At 35.3% G+C, this 27669-nt stretch overlaps 1 protein-coding gene across 1 annotated transcript; it reads right to left on the minus strand.

The window, feature by feature from the left end:
• Positions 1-19283: 19283 nt before the first annotated feature.
• On the minus strand, positions 19284-23399 carry LOC143915364 (uncharacterized). Its single transcript, XM_077435981.1, has 2 exons — positions 21547-23399; positions 19284-20604 (listed from the first exon to the last, which is right to left on the minus strand). The coding sequence occupies exons 1-2, from the start codon at positions 23183-23185 to the stop codon at positions 20597-20599; spliced, it is 1647 nt and encodes a 548-aa protein (XP_077292107.1). The 5' UTR covers positions 23186-23399; the 3' UTR covers positions 19284-20596.
• Positions 23400-27669: the final 4270 nt, after the last annotated feature.

Raw genomic sequence — 27669 nt, forward strand, 5'->3', positions numbered from 1 at the left:
TGCCTTCGGCACCCCGGGGGCTTCGCCCCCAGCGCCCCCGGCGCCACCGACGCACAAAAATGAAAAATATGAAAAAAATGAAAAATATGAAAAAAATGAGAAAACTAAAAAAATGAAAAAAACGAAAAAAAATGAAAAAACTGAAAAAATGAAAAAAATGAAAAAACTGAAAAAATGAAAAAAATGAAAAAACTGAAAAAATTAAAAAAATGAAAAAACTGAAAAATGAAAAAACTGAAAAAATGAAAAAAATGAAAAAAATGAAAAAACTGAAAAAAATGAAAAAACTGAAAAAAATGAAAAAACTGAAAAAAATGAAAAAACTGAAAAAATGAAAAAAATGAAAAAACTGAAAAAATGAAAAAAATGAAAAAACTGAAAAAATGAAAAATATGAAAAAAATGAAAAATATGAAAAAAAAAATTATTTGTTCCCCATACTGGTTGACTGGTTGATCGTCCGTCACATACAAATATACAAATATACAAATATATTTAGCGACAGTCCGTTTTTATATATATTATGACATACTAGCTGAACCCGGCATGCGTTGCAATGCCACAATAACGCATGCAAATTCCCGTTCCCGTTCTCATGCTCGTTACCGTTCCCATTTGTCTTGACTTGACTTGACTAAAAAAAATAATAGAAGGCGACGAACACTTTTTCAATTATTCAATTGTTTGTTTATACGCCCTATGTCACCCTAACAACGCAAGTGGTGCCCCGAACGCATTTGAAATTATTTACCATGCAATGCAACTCATTCCCGTTTTTGGGGGATTTTTTTTTACATAAACCTTCTCGGACATGCACACAATACTCTTGTAAGTTCATCGCATATGTATGTACGTACATATGTATGTATATACCTATACATACATCCATACATATGTACATTATGATTATTTTCTCCACAATTCTTTAAGCAGCAAGGACCCGGAATATTTTTCCCTCTCATCCCACATTTCAGCCAGCCGAATGAGAATACGAATGAGAATTTTTCGCAAATTGCGAAAAAGTTAACGTTAAATACGTCTGGTTAGTGCATGCAAATCTTAGTCTACAGTTTTTAAAATTTGTTCACTATTATTATATTGATATTCAACCATTTTAAATCATTCAATGCTTTCTATCTTGAGAAAATGATAACACACATTGATAGCATCGTTACCTCTCACTATTATTTTTTAGATCCACAGTATCGTTAGAAACTGAGCCATCCGCTACCATAGACGGCAAACGGACAAGAAGTATTTTTTTTTATATTTATAATAATAAAATAGCACTCGTCAATCGTAAAGGCCATCAGAGATATGCATACAACTACTTCAGAGGAGGTGAGATTGCACAACGTCAAAATTTCACGAATCGATTTGAATTATAAATTTGACATGTTTGATCGATCGCGTGCTAAATGCTCACTACTTCGATCGATGCTCAACAAAGTTTTGAACAATGATTTGTATCGCTTAATTGTATTAGGCTTATCGCGTTTGAAACTTGCCGCTGCATCAATCACGCTTTCGTGTCGTTAATTAATTTTATTTTCACAGACAATTAATCGAACCGCAATTGATGAGTTTCTCCTATCCGTTCGACCGTTTTCAGTTTGGTATCTTGTTAAGTGTATATTCGAAATCAATGACTGAAAGTCACTGTCAGTTGTAACAAGTGGTTGTTTGCCCGCATGCCCACTAATCCGTTTCGTATCTAACGAACAATATCGAATTACCGATTATAAAATAGGATATGTTTTGATGTCTGTGCGGGCTTTGAGAGAAAATTGGATGAGGACTCAACATAAAAGACTTAAAGTTAAACAAGAATCAAAGATTCTCAATGAATGGATGATTCTTCAATCTTAAATGAAAAAAAATCTACATATTTTATTTTTCATACATATATACCAAGAAGGTCTAAAAGGTAAAACCCAATGCACCTTCATGGCTAATAACAAACATTGCAGCATTTTCTATTACATAATTCGCTGAATTTCGAGATACTGAAAAACTCGAAATTAACGAGATATCTATGGATTTAAACTTGTACATAAATTTTATCTATATAATTTTCAGTATTTGTTGTATACATGTCCAGGAAAAAAAACCTCTTAGTAATATTATTTGTAATTACGATTTTATCGACGTGAAAGTATGTAGTGCCAGTGTGTAGTTAAGGAAATGTGTACGTTGGTAACCAACTTGCGCGCACGCATACCAACCCTTACATTACGTACCACTCATACCAACCTTACATTACGTACCACTCATAGTAATCCTACATATATATAAAAATCAATGTTTGTCTATCTGTCACGCGTTCCTATACTTAACTATAGTTTAATTTGATTATTAAGTATTAATTTGAAACTAAAACATTCACTTATCGAAACGCATCGAGAAGCGGGAACGGGAACAGGAATTACATGCGGTATTGTACGATGGAACGCTGGAACTTTCAGGATTTATCGTATGCATGTCCGGGAAGCTTACTGTTAAAAAAATTAGCCAAAAACGGGGACGCAAACGGGAACGAGTGGCATTGCAACGCAATAATTTCAAATGTTTTCGCGTCGCGACATGCGTTGTTAGGGTAAAATAAACAAATAATTGAATAATTTCAAATTTGTTCGCTGCCTGCGTTTTTCCGACAAATGGGAACGGGAACGAGAACGGGAACGAGAACGGGAACGGGAACGGGAATAGGAACGGGAACAGGAATTGCATGCGTTATGAGATATACATGCAATTCCCGTATCAGTTGTATCAGTTGACGATATGAGATATACAATTTTTGATAATTTAGAAAGTAATTGTAAGAATGTTATTAATCAAATTTATATATGTAATGAATTAAATATATGTACTTTCCACACTAAGTGTTTTCTCGAACTAAATTGCTAAAAGATGTCACTAAGAAAATACCTGAATGTTGTAACACTAGAAACGTAAAAGGAAAAATAGGAATCTGGCAAAAATTAACTAATAATAGATGGCTATATACCTTGTCGGAAAGTAAGAAACTAACATTTTAGATTATAATTATATTTCAAATGAAAATATATTTTCACTGACGTTTCAGTGAAATCATAACCAGTTACATTTTCAATGTTGGTTTTATTAATTTAAGATGAGATTGTTAGGGTTGGTATTATTTAAAGGTTAGGAATAGGTTAGGTTATGTAAGGGTTGGTCCTATTCATTCAAGATAAATAATTGTAATATTTAAAATTTAAATAAATATATCTTGGTTGGGATTTGGCTAAATAGTCATCCTCCTAATCAAGTAGTTTTTCAAAAGATAAACTTTCAATGAGACGTGACAGTACATATGTATAAAATTGACCGACAAGATAAAATATTAATTGCAGCTCATCTCTTCATTCTCGTAAACTACTACAATTATTCGTGTGCTCGTATAATTAATGTGTTCATTAAATATATTACGCTCAGATATGAATCCGTGAGATCCGTCACACACATAAAATAACCGTCGACGGCATATTAAAGCACCCGGTGACATTTGACATCGCAGAAATGGATACGAGAACGAGAGCATCGTTGAAATTAAACGATATCATTATTAAGAGCTGCGGTGTCATTAGCCGTGCAACGAGGCCGGCAGATTGGAAGGGGGAGGAATACAGTTGGGCTCAGAAAAAAATGACCCCTCGAAGAACCGGCTCGGTATAATGAGGGGGCTCTTCTTGTGCTCTCGACGAGTCTCGTGTGTGTTGACCGATCATTACTCCATTTAAAACAATTTGTAAGCCCCTATAATAAAATTCATTCATTTACTTAATGGGTTATTCGCCGTAACGTAATGGCCGGTGGTGGCATCTCGCTCTCACCATCTCGGTCGGATCGAGCTGGCGCCGTACATAATTGTCAAATAAGATTTGTCGGAATGGTTGGGTTTTTTTAAATTGACAATTGTAAAAATGTCGAAACACTCCGGGCCCGTCGCCGTCTTGTTATAAAGCTCCATTACACACACACACACACACACATCAAGTGAGCCGTTATATTTGAAAGTGGCGGAATTCCAATTTTCAGTTCCAAAAACACTTTTTCTGTTTTACTCAATTCACAAATTGCTATCACTTATTTCAATTCGATATGTCCAAAATATCAGAAAAGCAGAATAAACGAATTACAAGCCACCAGTATTTTTAAATATGTATTGTTAAAAGTGAAATATTATATTTAATGTTAAATATTTCTCGAAATGAAGAAAAGTGGACTTTTGCCAGTTTCGGGATTACTATTGTAGATATATGTTTGAACAAAAATTAGCCAAATAACATTCTAATGGTTCTTAATTATTGACATAAAGTCCAGGCTACAATTCTAGGTAGAAAATATTTATATTGTGTAGTTTTGATCCTGTTATCTTATTTATTTATTAAAAAACAGAAACAAACAGCATTGCAACGTATGTACATAATATAACATTGATACCAAAAAAGTTTCTAAATATAAATTAAAATAAAAACAAAAAAGAAAACATTGAATGGTGGTAAATATGGGATATTCACTGACATACATACATACATATGAGATACTAAGAATAATGATCAAATAATAGAAATTTAAAGTAAGAAAAGGAACAACAAAATTGATAAATATGAGGTGCGGAGTATTGTTAAGAGAAGAGTAAGATCTAAAAGATAAAAGTGAATTATAGAAGTACTTGGTAGAACTGGGATTAATGTGAAATAATGAAGGTATATGGAATATTCACTGAGCAACAAGAAATCGGAGACTAATCAATCTTTACTAGGTTTGACCCACTAAATTCGAATATGACAATAATTTTTATTGGCTTACGCTCGCTTCACAGATACATATATATGAGCGCTTAAAAAAAATGTGAAATTTTTAAAGATTTTCGGCTTTTGCAGTCTTTAATTCAAAATCTAGTATTGTTGTGCCAAATTTATTTTAAACGCTGATATATCTCAAAAACGGGAGCAAGTCAATAAAAATTATTGTCATATTCGAATTCAACGGGTAAAACTTAGTAAATAAAGATCGGTTAGTTTCCACTCCGGTAATTATTTTTTGCTCAGTGTAATCCTCTCTAAAAATTTATCCTATTCACCGCAGTTATGTTTGCATTCATCAAGGATAATATAAATACTTTTTCCAGGGACGCATTGGCAAGAAATTGGAGATACGTATGTTTGACAAAGACTATTTACTTGTGTCATTTCTATAAGGTTTATATAAACTATTTACTGACAAAATTAAACGAAGCTACTGACCAATCAAATACTGACCAATTGAATCTTTCTCTCGACCTTTCCAAGTTGATACCTCATTCATCGGATGATCGACGTGTTCCGTGTTTTGGCGATTTACAGATTTAAGGACGATGCCAAAGTGTTGTATTTCCGACATTTTCAATCTACATATGATAGCATCTCCGGTAGCACGAAAGTTTATAGACTTAAATATGAAGAGGATATTTCAGACCAATTACGGACTGTAATGACTTCAGAGAAACTAGTCGGGTAATCAGTGATGAATAATATAATTTACTGGTCATCTATATGACTAGTAAATTATATTAGATTACCCGACTAGTTTCTCTGAAGTTATTACAGTCCGTAATTGGTCTGAAATATCCTCTTCTTATTCAAGTCTATAAACTTTAGTGCTACCGGAGATGCTATTATAGATTGAAAATGTCGGAAATACGACAACACTTTGGCATCGTCATTAAATCTGTAAATTGCCAAAACACGGAACACGTCGATCATCCGATGAATGAGGTATAAACTTGGAAAGGTCGAGAGAAAGAACTAACTACACTGGTTGGGTGGAAAAAGAGTTTCTTAATTGAGAAACACCTGAAACATAATGAGCTACGATTGAAGGAGTTCAGTAAATATGTACATACATACCACACCTGAATATAATGTGCAGGTAAAAAGAAGAAGAATTCTGTCCCTATTAGTATTAAACGTTAATCATACACAACAAATATTTTCAGAATTCTTTTATAACCATTTGAACAAATATCACAACTTCCACAACAGTGAGATTCTCATACTATTGAAAAAACAATAATTTTTTCAATAGTATTCCTCTCACGACTTGAAATCCATGCACGCCTATAAAACTCCCCCGATTCCGAATACAGCATTTTGAGCCACCATCGGTCGTGAGCGAACACTTATCAGTCAGATTTAATGTCACCGTGTTTGTGATGCAGTCGCATCATCATCAACGCGCCGAGATAAACAAACGTGTGAGCATGCTCCTCGACATCTCAAACTGTGCAGCGCACGATTTTATACCCGTCACGACTGGTCCATTAGCCGGCCTCCCTTACCAAGTACACACTTAATTGATTCTTAGATGACCCAACCACCCATTAATCTGATATATTACTCGCGCGTACACACACATACGTGGCGTTGTAAAAGTGCACTTCTGAGAAATGGCGAACGTTCGTGACAGCCGAACAACAATAATTATTTCTTACACACCACAATCCGAGTTCATTCTCCCCAAGAAGAAAGAAATGAATCTTCTCAACATTTTTTAGCGAGCACAGTGCGCGCGCACACATCTTTTTTACTCGTTGTCTATTTCGCTTTGGGTATTAATTGTTTTCCAAGAACTCGAGATGCGCTCAGATAGCTGTTTCTAGGAAAGCTCCAGGCACCGGAGATGAATTTGTACCGTCAGATATTAAATATGGATAGACACCCTATTATATCTCCGATAGAAATTATTGACATATTTCAGCTGGTCATTTATCATGTGTATAAACACGATGTCGAATGCGCGCTAGTCAATTCAATTCTGATATCACGTACAGGTTCATATTAAACATTCGATTAATTTCGTATGGTTCCATTCATCCATCGATATACCAATAATAAAACATCATTTTTAATGAACGATGATAGAAATATAATCTGATATCCATTTCGCATTGTCATAATGATTGAATTCGATTCCGGCCTCTTCTTAATGTGGCATGTTTGATTTCACGCGTTAACTCTTCACAATTCGACTATTTAATACATAATTTTACTAATAAATTGATGAAACTAGACAATTTTCTTACTTACTAATAAATTGAAGATACTATATAATAGATCATAGGGGCAAAAATACACAAAAAGCGAATTTTTGAAAAAAAATTGCGCTGTGTCATCAAATCATTATTCTACCAATCATCAAAGCCTACCTTCTCGAAGTAGCAGTAGTAGCACAATTTTATCGAACTTTTAACTATGCCGCATTCCGAATTGGGCAGTATACATACATACATATATGTATACGCTATAGTGGTGGAAGCCCAATTTTTAGTTCCAAAAATCTTCTATTTGACTTAATTCACAAATTGTTATGATTTATTTTTATTCGATATGTCCAGAATCTCGGAAAAGCTGAATAAACGTATTACAGGCCACCAGTATTTTGAAATATTATTATATTTAATGTTTTGCGAAATATTTCTCGAAATGAAGAAAAGTGGACTTTTACCGCTTTCAAACAGCTCGTATGAATATATATGTATATATATATATATATATATATATATATATATATATATATATATATATATATATATATATATACATATATACATATATGTATGCATGCAAATATGCTGTTGAACATTAGATAGACACTTTAGTACTGTCATATCAGAGATCATTGTTCGTTTTGAAATATTGGCAATTTTCGTCACCGCCTAAGCTGACCGAGCTTGATTGGGGACGTTCGACATTACTCGCACACAATATTTTTTTGAAAGTGAACATTTCCGTGGTCGAACGCATTTCTCACTCAAACTGAGTGATGTATCATCGTAGCTGTAAAACAGGGCCGTCCCGCCGGGAAATCATCAAAGTGTACTCGTATGTGTGTATGGATGTTTGTGTGCGGTTTCATTTTTTCGTGGCCAAATTAATGCTGGCCATTTGTCAGCTGTCGGGTATCGCATGTCGCTCTTGAAACACTACCACTTGATCCTAATATCTGTTTTATTAACGAGCGAGAAGCCTTTCGTATATGTACATATATACATTTTTTTGACGTTTTGCCCTTTTAGAAAACACTCCTTGCGTTTTTTGGGTGCGGTCGTAGCGTGGTGAGAGTTGAACCGAAAAGTTTTCCTTTCCTATTCATATCATATTCGTGGTACGGACACCATATGTGGCAGGCCTTAGCGAAAAACATTCTTCTCCTGAAAATGTGGAAAATGACAAAAAAAGTAATATAATAAAAAAAACATATTCATAATGATTGTGAAAATAATATTTTTATATTTAAACTTTTAAATATTAATTTTGAAAATGGAATTGAATTTTTTTTGTAACATTCGAGACAATATAAAACCGCGAAAATTTTCATTTTGATGAAGAAGTTATCTTTCATTATAATTGGATCAAATGCTGAAAAATATGATATGCAATTTTAAAAATTTCATTTACGTGTTAAAGTACAATTTTGCACAGACGGATATACAAAAAGAGTAAAAAGGGGTAACCCTAATATTCTGAAGTACGTATCAATGGCTTAGTGCACAGATATTGTATGTCCAGTTTTGAATTTGTATCGAATTTTAAGTCTGTGGATGCTGGAATAATTCAGGTTTTTCCTTTTGAGGTAATTTATGTATACCACATAAATTAACTTGAAAGGAAAAACCTGAATTATTCCAGCATCTACTAGCTTAAAATTCGATGCAAATTTAAAAATGGACATACAATATCTGTGCACCAAGCCATCGATCTGTATGTACGTACAAATAGGTAGGTAAGTACATATAGGTTATTTACTTTAAAAAATTCCCGTCGTTTTATTTCACACATGCGAGTTACAATTTCGTTTGTTTGGCAATGGAGTAATACACAAGTTTGTGTAACTGAAAGTTAGCGGTGCAAACAATGCGCCCGAGAGTGCTCCGGGCACTGTTATTATTCTACATGCGAAACATATTGTGCACACTCGAGTGTCTTCTGAAAAGTTAAAATATCACATGTGCGCTGCTTGAAAGCTCCGCCGAGAGTTTTAAGCGCCTCAGGATGTACCCATATTATGTACATACACGTAGATATATAAATATATACATATGTAAGTATGCATAGCGTAATAGTTGCTGGACGTGAGCTTTTTGTTCCTGTTGACAAGGAAGTCCATTGTAGAGTGGACCAAACGTTGCTACGGATAGGGAAAGTTCAACTACTGTAAAATAAATATTGGAAACTTTCAAATTAAGAGAACAAGCAGAGAAACATGATCAAATCTAAAGAAATAAAATAGAGGAATAAAATATGTTCAAATAGTATTTGATAAGATGTAGAATAAATCAAGGAATAAATTTTGTTCAAACGAATGAAGAACAATGTATGATATTGTATTGTGGAATGCTTTATGATGATATTGTATTGTAGAATGCGAACGTATGTATGATGATAATAGTATAATACAAAAGACGCAATATCCGCAAGACAGATTATTATGACTATGTACATATGTATAGTGAACTGTTCGGTTTCATAGTTTTCGGACCATTTTTTTGTTTTTAACTTATATTTTACCATGATACCATTACGGGTTTAGACCCTGAGCGACACCTATGATATTAAATTTGAATTTAAGTATAGATTATAAATTAGAAATCATATTCAAATAGTGATGAAAAATAGTAGGTAGGATGGTTTTGTCAATTTGATGAGGAACCGTTTCAACGAATTAAATCAGATAAATTGGAAAACTCTGATAGGAAAAGGATCGACTTGAAGTCACAAATCTGACCAGCAGCACTGCAGGAATACTGCGAAAAAAATATTTTTAATCGAGGTCGACCCGGAGCTAGAACCCGGAAGCCTCTCGGTGGTTAGAATTGATGCAACCACCGAGCTATACAGCTGGCTAGTGAAATATCGTAGATTAACGGTAGTTCTTTTACTTTAAAATTTTCGCACTTGAAGTTTGAAAATCTGGGTTCATTGTTGATGAAAAATTTACCCAAATTCAGACATTGATCGAAAGTCCCTGTCCGTTCCGTTTATCAGGATTTTCCAAGCTTGCCCGTCTTTGAGTCCAAATATGAGAGTCGCTCGCATAAATGTATAAAGCAAAGGCAACGTTGAAAGCTCTCCTTTTTCAATATTATCTCTTCAGAAAAATCTGTTTGTGCCCGCGTGCACCAGACGAGAAAAGAGCTTAATCCCCGCCGAGCTTAAAGCTCCAACACACATCTTTCTTTTTTGCGAGCCGCCCTCTCAAAGATGCTTCTGTTTCAGTGAAACCACCCAAGCGACGTAAACGCAAAATTACTTATTATTTTCTCCATATTACATACAATTCTTTCGTCTGGGGAAAGCTCACATTTAGTGAACAAAAAAAGCAAAAAAAAAATTAAAAAAATTTCTCGTATTCATTCATCATCGAGCGTTTGAAAACAAAGCGAAAAAAAATAACATCGTGGATAATTAGCGAAAATTCACATTGGCCTGACATGTAACATGTACAAGAAGTTTTGATTGCCTCTTGTCATTGTTTCCATTGTGACTCGTGATTAATGATTGAACGACTTAATTGTTGTCGCTGTATCGCGATCAGTTGCAGGTCGGGGGTCCAGTATTCCCCAGGCGTTAGAGATGAGCTTTTTATTTGACACCTGTAGGGGTCAGCAGCCGCCTAATCCGGACCCGCAGCATAAATCTAGTCGACGCGTAGAAAAGCTCTATAGCACGTAATTCAAAATTTATGCCTTAGCTCTTTAGACCCACATAAATTACAATAAGAAAGGTTTATAATGAAACTTTATGCGTTATCGATTTTTAACACCGTAGAAACAATATAGTAAAAATTCGTGAAAGAGATTAATTTACAACACATGTTCCGGAATCGTAATAAAAATAAGTTGTACCCCCCACAAACAACTTCCGATTCAAAAATAATGTCAAGTTGCCTAAAGCTAATTTTTAATTTTTAAAACCGTCCCTCCCTCGTTTGAAAAATTAACTAGTTTCACCGGTGAGACAATGTCCATGTACATGTATGTAGATTACATCAGATCGATCAGTTGATTCGCTTGTATCGGGAGTCGACGTAATTAACTTTTTATATGCAAGACGTTTTGAAACGTTTAACGCGATCTTGGTTTAGTGAAAACGAGTCGGGTGTCGCAACAACACCACTCGAACGTGTATTTTGACTCGACAAGAATAATGGGCCCCGGAAGGTGTTGAATTATTTTCTTATAAACACATTAACCGCTAGAAACCGTCCGTCGGTCGGACTAGACGTACACACCGGTGTAAATTATAAATTAAGGTGCTCCGCTCCACACAAAGTGGAGATAATTCGAAAATATTTCGACTTAATGACCGTGGACGGCCAAACAATGCGTTGATCTATACCTATCTGGATTCGTCCTAACTAAACTCGTTTCTTCGTGTGGAACTTTCGATCGTTACCATGGAGTCGAAGTAGTGAAGCTTCACAAAAGGCCTGTCTACGATCTTTTCAATTAGTCAAAAAGACAAAACACTGATGTGATCTATTATACCTACGATTAGATTAAGTATCTATGGTAAGCCCATTTTTTAATACCCAGAAGAACAGAGAATTTATAGATGAGAGATTGGGTGAAGACAGATTCCAAGCCGACTGGGAAGATATTTTTAGAATGACATACGGCGGTCACTTTGACAGTAGGTATTGTAATTAATACTTCAACGGTAACAAAAAACCAAGTTAAGTTAACAATGCATTGAGCGCATGGACACATTTTTTGTAAATACATTATTAATACTTTTGAAATGTTTACTATGTAAGTTTAATACAATGACCGGGACGGAAAGTGAACATGGCCGATTCCGGTGAAAATCATAACAATAATATATTTAAAAAAATAAATGAAATCGTACCTGTTATATCATTATTTCTTATTCAATTAATTTAAAAAATAAAAACTAACATGTTATACATACATACATAAGCCGTTATATTTGAAAGTGGCAAAAGTCCACCTTTCTTCATTTCAAGAAATATTTAGCAAAACATTAAATATAATGTTTTCCGTTTAACAATATTTAAAAATAATGTTGGGCTGTAATACGTTTATCCTGCTTTTCCGAGATTCAGGACATACATATGTAGATACCGAACTAAAAGAAGTGATAACAATTCGTGAATTAAGTCAAACAGAAAGAGTGTTTTTGAATATAAAAATTGGACTTCCACCACTTTCAAATATAGCCAGCAGCATGGCTCGGTGGCTGGGCTTTTGCCTAGAGGTCACCGGGTTCGATCCCGTGAGTCGACCTCGATTAAAAAAAATCCCCAAAATACACAGACACACAGAAACACACACACACACACATACACACATTTTTTTCTAAATCATGAAAACGTGATCAGTTAACGATTCTGAGTTCGAATCAGTCAAAATCTCGAGTTCGAATTTTCGCATGATCACAAAACTTCATCTATTGTTACTACGTACATAGATAAAATTATTCTGAGTATATTATCTGTAATGCTGCTGGTCAGACTTGAATATTTGTGACTCCAACTCGATCGTTTCCTATCAGAGTTTGCCAGTTTTTCTGATTTCATTGTTGAGACGATTCCTCCATTAAATTGGCTAAAAAAATTGTAGGTATTTTTCTAATCTGTATAGTTCTGATAGATTTTTCGCATATTCTAAATACATGTATAAGTTTTTTTTTAATTTTTCATAGGGCCCGGGAATCCTCTCGGCAGCCCTGGCTATGCATAGTACCCCAAAAACACAACATTCATACTAGTCGGCAAATATGCTGTCGCGTTGACCAATAAGAATCGATATCTACTAACACGGTCTCCGTGACGAGACAGAATGTTAAATTACAGAAAACGCAAATATCGGAAGGCCAAGATCGAAAATCGAAAGATCTTAAGTCGAAAGATCAAAAAAAAAATGGTGCATGGTAAACGGTACATACTTAATTTGCAGGATATAACAGGAACAAGAGGAACAGGCTTTTCCTCCCGTATTAATGTGCGCGCGCAGTACATACGTGAGTATGTACCGTTTACCATGCATCATTTTTTTTTTGATCTTTCGACTTAAGATCTTTCGATTTTCGATCTTTGCCTTCCGATATTTGTGTTTTCTGTAATTTAACATTCTGTCTCGTCACGTAGACCCCTACTAACAAGGCAAACAAAATGTGGTACACATACATATATACGTACATACATACATACATACGTAAAAAGTAAAACTTGTTGCGATTCATAAAACAATCAACATAAACTCGACCAGCAGAACAAGTGAGGCTCTTCGAGCACAATCGATCGTATCGACTTTAACAAAATGTTAAATATACGCCATTTATTAGTTTGCGGCTGCAAACGGACATTGAATCCTCGTTCACGCACCGGTGTGAAATTTGGCATCACAACGCCAACCGTTTGTTGTGCGTGGAGATCGTTCTTTCGTTCATCTCGACCAACCAACTACACATACACACACACATACATACATATTCGAAGTTTCGAAACGATCTCGAACCGGTGTTGGGCAATCGATGGGCCGGTTGGGCAGGTGGGTTTTTGTCTCAATCGCGCGTGGCCCGGGACGTGCGCGCAAATGGGTCGTCGACCCGTTCGTGGGAAAGCGCGTCGTTAACCCCTTGCCTCCGGCGCGCGCGTCCCGTGACGCTCTATAACTCGCGACGGTGACTTTTCCGTTTTGGAGCCGCGGGCCAACTATTATTGCGCAAATCTCCAACTGTCAACTCACGATATTGTCATTTAACCGTAAAATATTCCGATGAATAATTTCCCCCCTGTCGCAGATCGTGGCCGAGCGTTCCATTTTATTTGAGACGTTGCGAATTGAAGACCTCGATACAATATATTGTTATTGAACGGAAAAAAAACTTATCTAGCTAAGTTATTAATTCGTCATATAATAACTAGTCCTATTATATAATAGACATATCATCATATATATATTAAATTGTTAATATGAAAAAAAAGGTAAAAACTACCCACCTAACTAGGTACATACATACATATAAACAATATAAAACAAATAATGCTGACAAATTAGGGTAGATGGTCAATTTATTGAGGAATTGCTGCAGCAATGAGATTCAGATAAATTGATAAACGTTGATAGGAAACGATTAACCTGGAGTGACATACATATATCCAAGGTCTGGCCAGCAACATCGAGACAGGGATTGAGCCCATGACCCCTCAGTTGATAGCATTATTCGCTTACCACTTATCCATGTTGCTGGTTTTAATATACATACATAAGTACATTTAAGACATAGACGGAGACAATTTCAAGTAATCAAAGGGCTTTAGTTATAAACGTGTAAAATGTATTATGAACATTAAATAAGAACTGTAAATAGGTTTGTGATCTTGTGCTGTTCAGTGTATACTAACATCAAAATGAGATATATATATATATAGAACACTATACATATGTAGGTAAATATGTACTAACAAAAAAAAATAGTAAATGATTACTATATCTGTAAGTATGTATGTATGTATCAGAATAGACCTAAAATGTATTTTGAACGTAGTTTATAAACAATAAAAATCTTTTGGAAAGAATAACAACTATAAGGATGAAACGAAAGAGAGGACTCTGATCGAGCAGTGTAAATGATTATAAGGAAGTTTCTAACTATTAGATCATGTCCGTCTACTGCAATTCTAGCAGAGTAGAATAATTGAAAAATTCAGACTGCTGCAAGTACATGCATATACATATGTAGATACATGCATACATACATATATGTATGTATGTACAGTAGAACCTCGACTATCCGGACTAATTGGGGATGAAGATAGTCCGGATAATGAAAAATGTGTACATTCAGTACGAATAATTTTTATTTGTCTACCTTTACAAATGTAATAACATGAATATCAATATTGAATTATTCTTTATTAAGAAATTCAAATACAATAATGGATCAAATATTGGCTGTCCAGACGATCGTCTTTGAATGAACCATATAAAAATACACTCTTCGACTTTTATTACAAACCTCTTCTTACTTCAGAAACGATTTGGTCGTGTGACAAAGTTTGAGTTCTTATTTCATAACCTTTCGCTCTGCGCTTCCACCTTCCATCTTCGACATTAAAGAATCAGTAAACTCATAATTTTTTTCACTTTGTTTTTTTATATTCGAGATCATTGACGTTCCAACACCATATTTATTTGACAAAAACGTCCGTAGACACCGCTTTTAAAATAATACAACACCGTCTTTTAATGATAATACAACACGTTTTCTTTTTGTTTTCTTTTCCATATTTGGTAATATTAAAAATAAATATTTAAAACGCGATAAAATTATCGTATTCAATTTTGAAGACAACCGACTCGTTTCTCCGTCTTATTTTCTTATTTTTATGTTAAGCATTTCAAAATTGTAAAATTTGTGTTTATTTTTAACAATCCGGATAATCGAAAATCCGGACAATCGAGGTTCTACTATACATAGATTCAGTTATTTCAAATTCAATCGCCAGTCGCTCGACCCAACCCCTTCTTGAAATCGTCGAGATTTACGATCCCGTTTTGCGCAATTCAAGGATACACACACATGCATGCACAGTACCGCCTCTGCATGTTCGTACGTACCTGTATGTAGTTTTGGAAGAGCACGCAAGTGCGGAAACGCCACGTAGAGAAATTCGGTTCGTTTCACAGGTGTAAACCGGTTATGTGCCGGGTTGCCCACACGAAGATATTGTCAAACGTTCGCGGTCCGTAAATCAAAACGGCGAAAACTCGTCGTAAAAAAGGGTGTTTAAAACATGTATGTAAAGTAAATTGGAATTTGCGTGCCTTTTAAATGTGTGTGTGCGTGTGTGTGTTTTAAAGTGCAGTTGCGCTTAACTTTTGTCACGCGTGCCGATTCGAACGAGTGTACATTACTAGGGTGTGGTCGATGCGTGACCCCGAAACACCTGGGACGAATATCTAAATGTTCTGTTAAAAAAAAGTCAACAAATAGATACATACTACAGTTACTTTTCAGAGGATAAGTGTGTTATTAATATTATAAACTGTGTAGAAAAACATTCAAATGATAGAACAAAGTCATTCAAGAACTCGCATGAAAAACTTATGTACATTCATCTGTATGTAGGATTTAGTTTTTATGTTTAAGTTATTAACATCGCAACCAAACAAAAGTTATTTTCAGCGCATCGAGATATATATAAATATGAATTAATCGATAAATGAGTCCATTGGTTTCCCTTACCGCGTGTCCCATCACGAATTTAGTCCCACGTGCACACTAAAAATTACTTAAAGTATTTTTGTGATTAATCAGCAGATACCTACATATATTGAATATATTAATTTTTATTTTTTGTTTTCTTTATATTACCATGTGGTGCTCACTGTCCTTGGAATATAATATTTTCATTAATTTTTGCATCTTTTTTGTCTCACTGTACCGATTTATTTTATACTTTATTCTGTATGTGTGCCTATTTAAATAAAAATATACTTAAATATGCACTAATCCAGCTTTGAGTAAACTTAAACTCTTTACAACACAGCATACTCGTAGTTGATGCAACTAAGTATAAGCAATTTAATAACTTCTAGTACATCTCTGGTGGCCACGGGGGCTATTTTTAGGCGTAGTTTATATATTGGGCGTGAACCTTTTTTTTTTCGACTAATAAAAGACGAATACAAGTCAAGAAATGGATTTTGTTCTAGAATATTTTGAAAGGAAATAACTGCAATGAATTCTTATGATATATTAATACCTACTATGCTCGTACATTGAGACGACTTTTTTTTATAAAATTACTGTTTACTAAATACTTTTTTCTCTTAGCAAGACATTATTTAGCTGGCAGCAGGGATGTTCATTTTATTTAAAAATAATACTCTGAAAGGAGCCGAATAGTTAAAAACAGGAAATAATGTTTATTACGGACGTAAGGTCCGATGTCGTAAAATGTGTAATCCTAAATACCTATAAATATCTAATATAAACCTCTGCGACAAAGAGAAAAGGATCAAATCTCAAATATTTAACACGAAAATCATATCATATCAAAATGATAATATTTAAAAATAGATTTAAAACATTAAAACGAAGCGAATAATGCTGTATTCATACTTCTCATTTATCTACGGATATTGGATGTATAAAATAGTATGATGCAATCACAATTGTATGATATATATGTATGTACATATATATTAATCGGAAGTTGTACCGATCGTTTTCTACGACTGTTGCAGATAAAACTCTGTATGTATGTATCACTCATTGATATTTCCATTGTGGCTATCGAACGGTCAGACTATCCTATTCGTGATGTCATCGTGCACCGTTATGTCAGCCAAATGACCAAAAAATAAATAAGTGAAACGAAAAAAAAAATTTGTGGACAAAAAGAAGAATCGTCCGATGGGTGCCGCAGAGGTCGTGATCGGATCAGATCAGACGAACGGATAGATACGTAGATAGATAGATAGATACATACAAGTCGGCCCACACCGGGCGGAGCAAATCTTAAATTGGAGCTCGATTATACGCAATGATTAAGCTTAATATCCGATCTATTGATAGCGGAAATTGTTTCATACGAGGGCCTCCTCAATCATATAGTGTTTTCATTTTTTATTGCTTTATCAGACGTCTCGTCCAATAATGTGCACGGAACGATTTGCACTCCATGAATGGACCATCTTAAAATTGCCATTATAGGTATGCCATTACATTATAGATAAGTGGGCACCTCCGCTTTATTGCAAAACTGAAATTTCGTTCAACTGAATTGAACCAATCTGAGAGAATAGGCACAGGATACATTGGGCCGATCAGATTCGTTCGACGATACGATTTCGGAGATCATTCCATTCGAAAATGATGCGCAAAAGCAACGATTAGTTCAGAATCCTAAAGAGCGCATATTTTCGGTGGAGAGAGGGTTGGCTTTTATAAATGGAATGACCTCTACACGGATGACTATGAAATTATTCAATGACTCAAATTGACAGCTCAACTCAAACGAAAAAAAAATTCCAGAGGGCAGAATTTCCATTTCATTGAAATATGTATAAGCATATTATATGTACACTAGTTTTATGCCCATTGAAATTTCAACGGGTGGTTTCGGAAATAAATTGATACATGATTAAAAATAAAGTTACAATACGTATAGTAATAATTAATCGGAAGCGGAACTAAAACAGAAATCGGGAATCGGAACTGAAACAGGGATCGGTATCCGGAACTGAATGCAATCCAAAACCGGAAATTAAAAAGGAATCAGGATTTAGAACTGAAAAAGAAATTGGGATCCGGAATTGAAACAGTAAGCGGGATCCGAAACTGAAACACCCCGGCCACCGCCGCCCCCCAGCGCCCTTGCAGTCGCCGCCATTCTGGGGCTATTGCTCCGAGGCTACTAAAAATCGAAATCGAAACGGGTGGTTTCGGAAAGGAATTGATACACGAATTAGGAATTACGAATTACGAAGTAGTACGCCCCTCACTTTTCATGCTGATGTCAAACATCAAATCAAAAACGAAATGAAAATCGAAATCGCATTCGAAATCGATTCACTCGATCCGCGACAGCCGATGACTGCCGACAACAGCCGTTGATACGTGACTACGCACCGAACACTCGACTGTGATTGGTTCCCCATACGTTCTGTACGATTATTGATAAGCGTACAGTGCTCTGGGCGCGAGGGGGTAGTTTCGACAATTTTATTTTTCAAATATAGTTAAAATATAAATTAATTCCAATAATTTCAATTAAAAATATATATTTAATTGTTTTATATGAAAACAAAAAAAAATGCTTCAAAACCTCACTAAAAAACATTATTATAACTACCTGTTTTTATATGGCGAGAACGAAATTTTAATTAATGTTTAAAAAAAAGGCGAATTGAAGAATCGGCTTTGGCGTGGTGTTAGTGACCTTTAACTTCAGTTTAGACCTAAATGAGGCTATTTTGAGATCACTGGTTCGACACCGCCGCAAGTCTCGAAAAAATAAATTTATACAAAGCTTAGGCTTTTTATCGATTCATTATGTTCGGCTAGCGTTAGGACAACACACACACACAGATTACCGTATTTATATATATGTATATATATATATATATATATATATATATATATATATATATATATATATATATATATATATATATATATATATATATATATATATATATATATATATAGGATCCGGATGTGAAGGATTCCAAGTGAAACGCAGATTAAGTCAGAACTATGTATTTATTAACACATGCTTCGAGCTTGTTCTCCAACAAGTGACCATAACAACACGCATCCGGTCTTTCCCATGCATACCACACTCATACTTTATCCCTTGCAGTTTGACCAACCACAATTACGGCTCGTTTAAAAATCATTCCTACATTTCGGTCATTCCTGACTGTCATTCGCCCTCGGATGACATTCTGTCTTTTATATTTTTACAGCATTTCATCTCACATTCTTTTACATTTCATCTTCTACTCTATACAATATATCATCTTACATTCTTTTAAAACATTTCCTCTATCATCCTCAACAATGTTTCATCTCACATTCTTTTAAAACATTTCCTCTATCATCCTCAACAATGTTTCATCTTCCATTCCATAAAATCATCTTATATTCTTCTAAACATGCTTTCAATTGTCACAATTACAATTTACATCACAATTACAATCATCATCACAACTACATTTCAATACACTTATACATCAATCATTTTACAATTTACATAACAATTACAATTATAACAAATTAATCGTTACACATTTCACTACAAATCAATTTTTCATTTCAACACAATTCAATCTTCAATAAAGTTACACATAAATCATCACAATTAAAGTTACACATAAATCATCACAATTACAATTTAAAATTATTTCAAGCAATACAAAACAGAAAGGTATCACAATTACTATGTAAAATTATTACAAGCAATACAAAACAGAAAGGTATCACAACCTTTACAATGACAAGTTAAATTTTTACCCCGGAAACAATCACATTTTAAAACATTACTAGAATTAGCAATAAAACATTAAAATCAATACCTTTACAATGACAGGTTAAATCTTTACATCGGAAATATCACATTTTATAACATTACTAGAATTAGCAATAAAACATTAAAATCAATACCTTTACAATGACAGGTTAAATCTTTACACCAGAAACAATCACATTTTAAAACATTACTAGAATTACATTTCGATACAGTTATCTTATATTCTTCTAAGCATGTAACCACATTAAAACATGATTCAATGTACCAAGCACTTCCCAAAAAATACTAGAATAAGCAATAAAACATTACACTTTTCAATCATCAAATTACAAGTAAGGCTTAACTAAAAACCCTCCAGGTATTTCACTTATTCTCTAATTCACAAACGCACACTTCACTTCCATCGGTGCAACTTAAATTCTATCCAATGCCCTCGGCGATTCTCTGTGACTGTCCGAGGAATCTGCCGTCACCCCACAGATATTCTGCTAGTAATTTACCATAAATGAAGTCAACACATATTGGTTCTAGCTCACTGATACATCCAGTAAGTCTTTTCTCAATCCATGGTTCTATTTTCTTTTCCATTGAATTAACATCAATCCGACTACGACTGAGCTTGAAAGTGAATACAGTGTCTTTTGGTGTTGAAATTTTGACTGGGTCCCTTAATCCTTCTTGTGATTTAGCCATATCTTTCTCTTTGTCTTTATGTTTTTCCTTTTCTTTATTCTCATCTTCAGAATTCTTCAAATGACTATAATCCTTAGATCCTTTTCCAAATTGATCATCGGGTGGTTCATCTGTATTTGAAAACGGTATGTCTCCGTAGTCCCAAAGTCTTCTTCTTTGCAATCCATCACCGTCCATACTTCCATCAGCCAGGTTCACACCTCCATCAGCCATGTTCGCATCGTCCTCTTCATCATTGGAAACAATGAGTTCTCTTTGAGCAGACATCTCTCGTGAAGCCCGTTGCTGCAAAGGTCTTTTTCTGTGCAAACCATCACTGTTCACACTTACATCAGCCAGGTTCACACCTCCATCAGCCATGTTTGCATCGTCCTCTTCATCATTGGAAACAATGAGTTCTCTTTGAGCAGACATCTCTCGTGAAGCCCGTTGCTGCAAAGGTCTTTTACATGCCTGTTGCCACACTTCCTTACGATCCCTCATGTCTTGCTCTTTTTTCCTCCTCGGCAGACTCCGTTCTAAGTTAACCTCCATCAAAACACACGGTTTTTTAACACATTTCACTTTGCTGCCGTCAATGCACATAAGAACGGATTCTGTGATAGGGCTACCCAACAGGGCGGCACCCGGGATACTGACTTCTTTTCTTATTTCTTCTTGTATTGTCAAGACAGTCTTTGTTTTGGTGCTGTTACATTGAGCTGATATGTGCCCAAACTCGTTGCAATTGAAGCAGCGGGTTCCTCTTTTCTTGAATCTGCAGTCGGCTGATAAGCTAGCTCACTGATACATCCAGTAAGTCTTTTCTCAATCCATGGTTCTATTTTCTTTTCCATTGAATTAACATCAATCCGACTACGACTGAGCTTGAAAGTGAATACAGTGTCTTTTGGTGTTGAAATTTTGACTGGGTCCCTTAATCCTTCTTGTGATTTAGCCATATCTTTCTCTTTGTCTTTATGTTTTTCCTTTTCTTTATTCTCATCTTCAGAATTCTTCAAATGACTATAATCCTTAGATCCTTTTCCAAATTGATCATCGGGTGGTTCATCTGTATTTGAAAACGGTATGTCTCCGTAGTCCCAAAGTCTTCTTCTTTGCAATCCATCACCGTCCATACTTCCATCAGCCAGGTTCACACCTCCATCAGCCATGTTCGCATCGTCCTCTTCATCATTGGAAACAATGAGTTCTCTTTGAGCAGACATCTCTCGTGAAGCCCGTTGCTGCAAAGGTCTTTTTCTGTGCAAACCATCACTGTTCACACTTACATCAGCCAGGTTCACACCTCCATCAGCCATGTTTGCATCGTCCTCTTCATCATTGGAAACAATGAGTTCTCTTTGAGCAGACATCTCTCGTGAAGCCCGTTGCTGCAAAGGTCTTTTACATGCCTGTTGCCACACTTCCTTACGATCCCTCATGTCTTGCTCTTTTTTCCTCCTCGGCAGACTCCGTTCTAAGTTAACCTCCATCAAAACACACGGTTTTTTAACACATTTCACTTTGCTGCCGTCAATGCACATAAGAACGGATTCTGTGATAGGGCTACCCAACAGGGCGGCACCCGGGATACTGACTTCTTTTCTTATTTCTTCTTGTATTGTCAAGACAGTCTTTGTTTTGGTGCTGTTACATTGAGCTGATATGTGCCCAAACTCGTTGCAATTGAAGCAGCGGGTTCCTCTTTTCTTGAATCTGCAGTCGGCTGATAAGTGTCCACGTCCTCCGCAATTGTAACATTGTGGTCTCTCTCTTTCTCGGTTTCTTACGGGCCCCGCCACCCTGGGTTCGTCGTCCTCTCTAATTTTCTCGCACTGCGTAACTCGCGTCTTCAGCTCCTGGATTGTACCGGCCCCGCTCAGCGTCATTTTTTCATACTTATCAAACCCAAGTCCACCAATTATGTACGCGATAATCGCCTCTTCCTCAATAAAACTACACTTGGCTGCAATCCCCTTCATCCTGTAAATGTAGCTTAAAATGTCTTCCGCTTTTCCCTTTTTTTCTAACCTCAGTTCTCTGTGCACGTCCGCACTATTCAACTGATGGCCAAACTCTCTGGTCAATCGTTCCTTAAGTATCGCCCACGTGACGATGCCCGTTTCCGAGTCCAAGAAGTCCTTGGCAGTTCCTTCACACAGCATCCGCCCATACACCAACTGTTGTGTCTCCGTCCAGCCGAGGATTTGCGCGTTTTCTTCGAGGCGCTCAATCCACACTGCAATAGGGCTATTTCTGCCGTTATATTTCGGCAGACCGAAACCAACCTCCAGATCTCGGAAATTGAACTGTGGTATCTCCCTCGTCGTCGTTGCCACTGGCGTCGTCGTGGATATCATCATCGTCGTGTGGCGTGTTCGCTGACGTGACGTCACCGACGTCACGGGCTTCGCCTTTAAGCTCGTACGCGATCTCGTCATCGCGCGCGCGTCCTAACCTCAACTGTCAAAACTCCGCGTCGTCGTCTGACCGCTTCTGGCTGTCACTGGAATGTCTTCGGGCATCCCGGACGAGCCCCCAAATATAGGATCCGGATGTGAAGGATTCCAAGTGAAACGCAGATTAAGTCAGAACTATGTATTTATTAACACATGCTTCGAGCTTGTTCTCCAACAAGTGACCATAACAACACGCATCCGGTCTTTCCCATGCATACCACACTCATACTTTATCCCTTGCAGTTTGACCAACCACAATTACGGCTCGTTTAAAAATCATTCCTACATTTATATATATATATATATATATATATATATATATATATATATATATATATATATATATATATATATATATATATATGTATATATATATATATATATATATATATATATATATATATATAATGTATATAATAATAATAATATATGTTACAGTCGAAGTGTATTTTCGGTTGTTATGTGTTTCAACTGGCGTTTTAGGTCATTCATATTCGAATAAAATTCAACTAGTACGTTACACTTTAAACAATATGCGCCAGTTGTAATATAACAGTTGAGTTCTGTTCAGATGTTTTTACGAATGGCATAGAATTAAATAATACGTTTTTACGAATTATGGCAATGAGAACCATATTACGATAACTCTAAGAATGTGTTCAAAACATAAATGTGACTTTCCAATTCAATTTACTAGTCGAGTGGCGAAAACCTAACCTCTCCATCTAACCTGGTAACAACTTATAGTTGAGATTTATTCTCAGTTGTAATGATATTCGCCATATGAATCAACTGACGGAATATATTCCAACTAGTTAAAATATATTACAATTGAAAATCCACTTGAACTATAACGGTAGTTGGTACCATTTTAGATGGAATATATTCCAACTAGTCAAAATATGTTACAACTGGAAGATACACTTCAACTGTAACATATAATATATACTAGATGCATTAATATTCTACATATAAAACTGCTCTACATATGCACATATGTACATACATATACTCAAATAACCAATATATTTACACTTTATTTCGAACAATATTTAAATGTCATAACATTAACACCTTCTTTTCTAGCACTGTGATACGAACGGGCATGGCCGTTGAAAAATGGTCTCAATTTATCACTAAATCACGAGCTCACCGAGCAGATGATGTAAAATTGCATGGTCGTGCGACACTAACTCCATCTGCTAAATAATGGATTGTATTTTTAAGTACCTACTGTGACTGTTGGTATTTCCATGAAGTGATATTTGTATTAGAGTACAAGCACTACATATTTTAAATTATCAAATATGTAAAAACAGAGAGGTTTTTATGATTCGAAACTACATACATTTTACATATGTACATTGGCGTTAATGAAATTTAATGGAACGAACTAGGTACATGCGTAATTTATTCAAGCTCTGAGCACTTTCTTTGTCCACCTTTCATCCACTCATGTAACTACGAAATCTGCACATTGCAATTTTAATCTCGCCACTCTCTTGCATTCTCCCGGGTACCATTCTACTACTTCTTTTGTCCACTTTTCGTCCATCCTTCTAGCTACGTGGCCTAACCATTGTCATTTACATAAATCTCTTCACTCTATCCACTATATCAACTACCCTCGTCATACTTTTCACCCACGTTTCCTATCTCTCCTCAATATGTTCAGCATACAGCATCTAATCAATCGTTGATTAATGCCGACGTAAACTTTCTTTCGTATGTTTTAGGCTTAGGAATCCAGTTATTAGAACACATCGCGAGAAGAGACCAGGACAGCCTGGTAGAATTGGTCGTTCTGGGAAGCTTTGAAGGAAGCAGAGGAAGAGGACAATCCCCAACAAAATTGAGTGATCAGGTCAGGGTTGCCACTGGAAAAACGGTAGTCGAGTCACTACGAGCTGCGGGGTATTGTGATGGCTGGAGGGGTGACCGGAAAAATGCACTCGAGATAGTTACACTCTCGAGACATCCAAACTTTCAAAGATGCTCAAGGAGAACTAACGCATTAGAATTCCACAAAAAAGCGTCAACGGGGTTATCTTGTCCGAGGGTGCTTACCTTTTTTTGTGGAATTCTATTGCGTAAGTTATTTTTGAGCGCCTTTGAAAATTATAACTTCTCGAAACTGCGCTACTGTTCGTGCCATGACAGACGGACCACGATGGACCGCATTATGGAAGTTAGAAGACGGGAAAGTCACCCCTCAGACGGGAAGAAAGCGACCGGAAAGAACATTCTTACATCTAAATTCTCTCTGGTACCATTCTAGCACTTTTTTTGGCCATCTTTCGTCCATTCTTCTAACTATACCATTCCGCTATTTCAATCTATCCAATCTCTCCCTTGTCATACTTCTCACCCACGTATTCCGTTTTCTATCATTTATATCAGCGGTTCCCAACCCGTGGTACACGTATCACTAGGTGGTACCTGGTTGATGGTTAGTGGATTTCAAGCCCCTTTGATAATAAAGATTTTCGAACACTTACGTCATTGTCAATCAAGAAAAAGGAGAACTTGCTTGAACTTTTAAATGATAGCATTTTAAAAGGTAAATTTAAAAAAATAAGGTTATTAATTTTTGGCTAGATTAGTGAAGAATATGAACGCATGATGACAAAGCGCTTACATTTCTGTTGCCGTTTACTAGCACTGAACTGGATGAGAGAGCTTTATCTTAATATATTTTTGTAAAAGACAAATATAGAAATGTAGTGAGTGCAATTCCAGACTTAAGGGTATATCTCGCATCATTTGAACCGAATGTTTCAAAAACTATGTTACCCGAAACAAGCACAAGGATCTCATAAAATTTATTTTGTAAGGAGATTCAATTAAGAAAAGAAAACATTATACGTATGTACTTCGAAATTTTGTGTTTTTATTAAAACCATTTCAGTAATAGAAGTATCACGAAATAGTAGATAAATGTATTAAAATTTGAGCATATTATAATTGTGACTTCGCAGATAAATTTTTTTCCACAAAAATTGTCAACAAAACAGATCCATTGCGTTTACCCTGTCTTCACTTTCCTTAGCATGCAAATACTATATAATTACACTTGAGAAAAAAATTTCATGAAATACAATCATTTTTATATGGTGGTACAATTTAGCGTAATGTACTACCAAGAGGTACGCGCGTCAAAAAAGGTTACGAACCGCTGATTTAGATGAATTAAAAAAAAATGTTGATTTAAAATATCTAATAGATACATACACCTTAAAAACAAGTTAAATTAAAAAAAAATGTCATATTATTGGATCAAAGTTCTAACCTGAACACAAAAAAACTATACATAAATTTTTGTTACCTGGGTCATTCATTAACATATTGAACGCGAGCGGTCGGGGGCACGCCGTTCAGTTATTAATAATGATTATCTCAATAATACGTGTAATAATTTTCACACGAGATTTTAACGTATACGCCGCGCGCGAGATTATCGTACGTCGACGATTTATAGATTCGCCCGTTGGTTTCGATTAACCGGTTATAAGTATCATATCTATCCATCATACCTACTACGTGCATATGTACATACGTACATTTGTATGTAGGTACATAGATACATACATTTGTATTTTCAACATTTTCCACACCGCTAATATGGGAAATAAATCCGATCATCCGTTGGATTTGGATATCGCAGTGAAATAATATATAGCGTTATTATAAATTGTACAAAATTATTTTACGACAAGCAATATTTCAGAGCAAAACAAATAAAAGCGTTATACGAGAGAATGCGCGCGCCGTCCCGCATTTAGGCGACGTCAATTAATTTAAATACTCGCTGATATATTGTATTGACTTGGTATATTTAAACTGACTCTGTGGGTTTGTGCGTTAATATTAAAAATTAAAAAAAATATGTGTATCAAAAAATTTAAATTCGAATGTCGCCACGAATGTAATCAATGTGTCTTCTGAACACATATTATATTTATGAAGGATTTTCATAATTAGTAAAAGAAATATCTTAAGTATTATATGATGAAGGGGAATTTCCAGGCATATTTAAATCAATACTGATTCATTTATGCGCGGTTTCGAATATATGTATTACATATTACAAATTTACATTACATATGTATATTCAAATATCGATGAGAAAAACGTGCCGATTATTAAGTCTAAGATTAAGATTATGTTACTAAGTAACTAATATTAAAACAAGACGATGAACGTTTTTCAATCAATATTTACGAACATATGTATATATAAAAATTTTTGAACGTGAGAAAATATCGAAAGCCGAAAGATCATTTAACGTTCAATAAATCCTCGAGAGAAATATTTAATTTCGTTAATTTATTCCATGCATATTTCAATTTCGCATTCATCGTAAATTTTTCACTAAAATATAACTCCTATTACTAGAATTGACAATCGGCATTAATCTAACACTTGATTCTTTAAATGCAATCGTAAGAAAATAAAAAAAAAACAAA

This window comes from Arctopsyche grandis, chromosome 8 (assembly GCF_051622035.1).
Source record: "Arctopsyche grandis isolate Sample6627 chromosome 8, ASM5162203v2, whole genome shotgun sequence".
Lineage (NCBI taxonomy): Eukaryota > Metazoa > Arthropoda > Insecta > Trichoptera > Hydropsychidae > Arctopsyche > Arctopsyche grandis.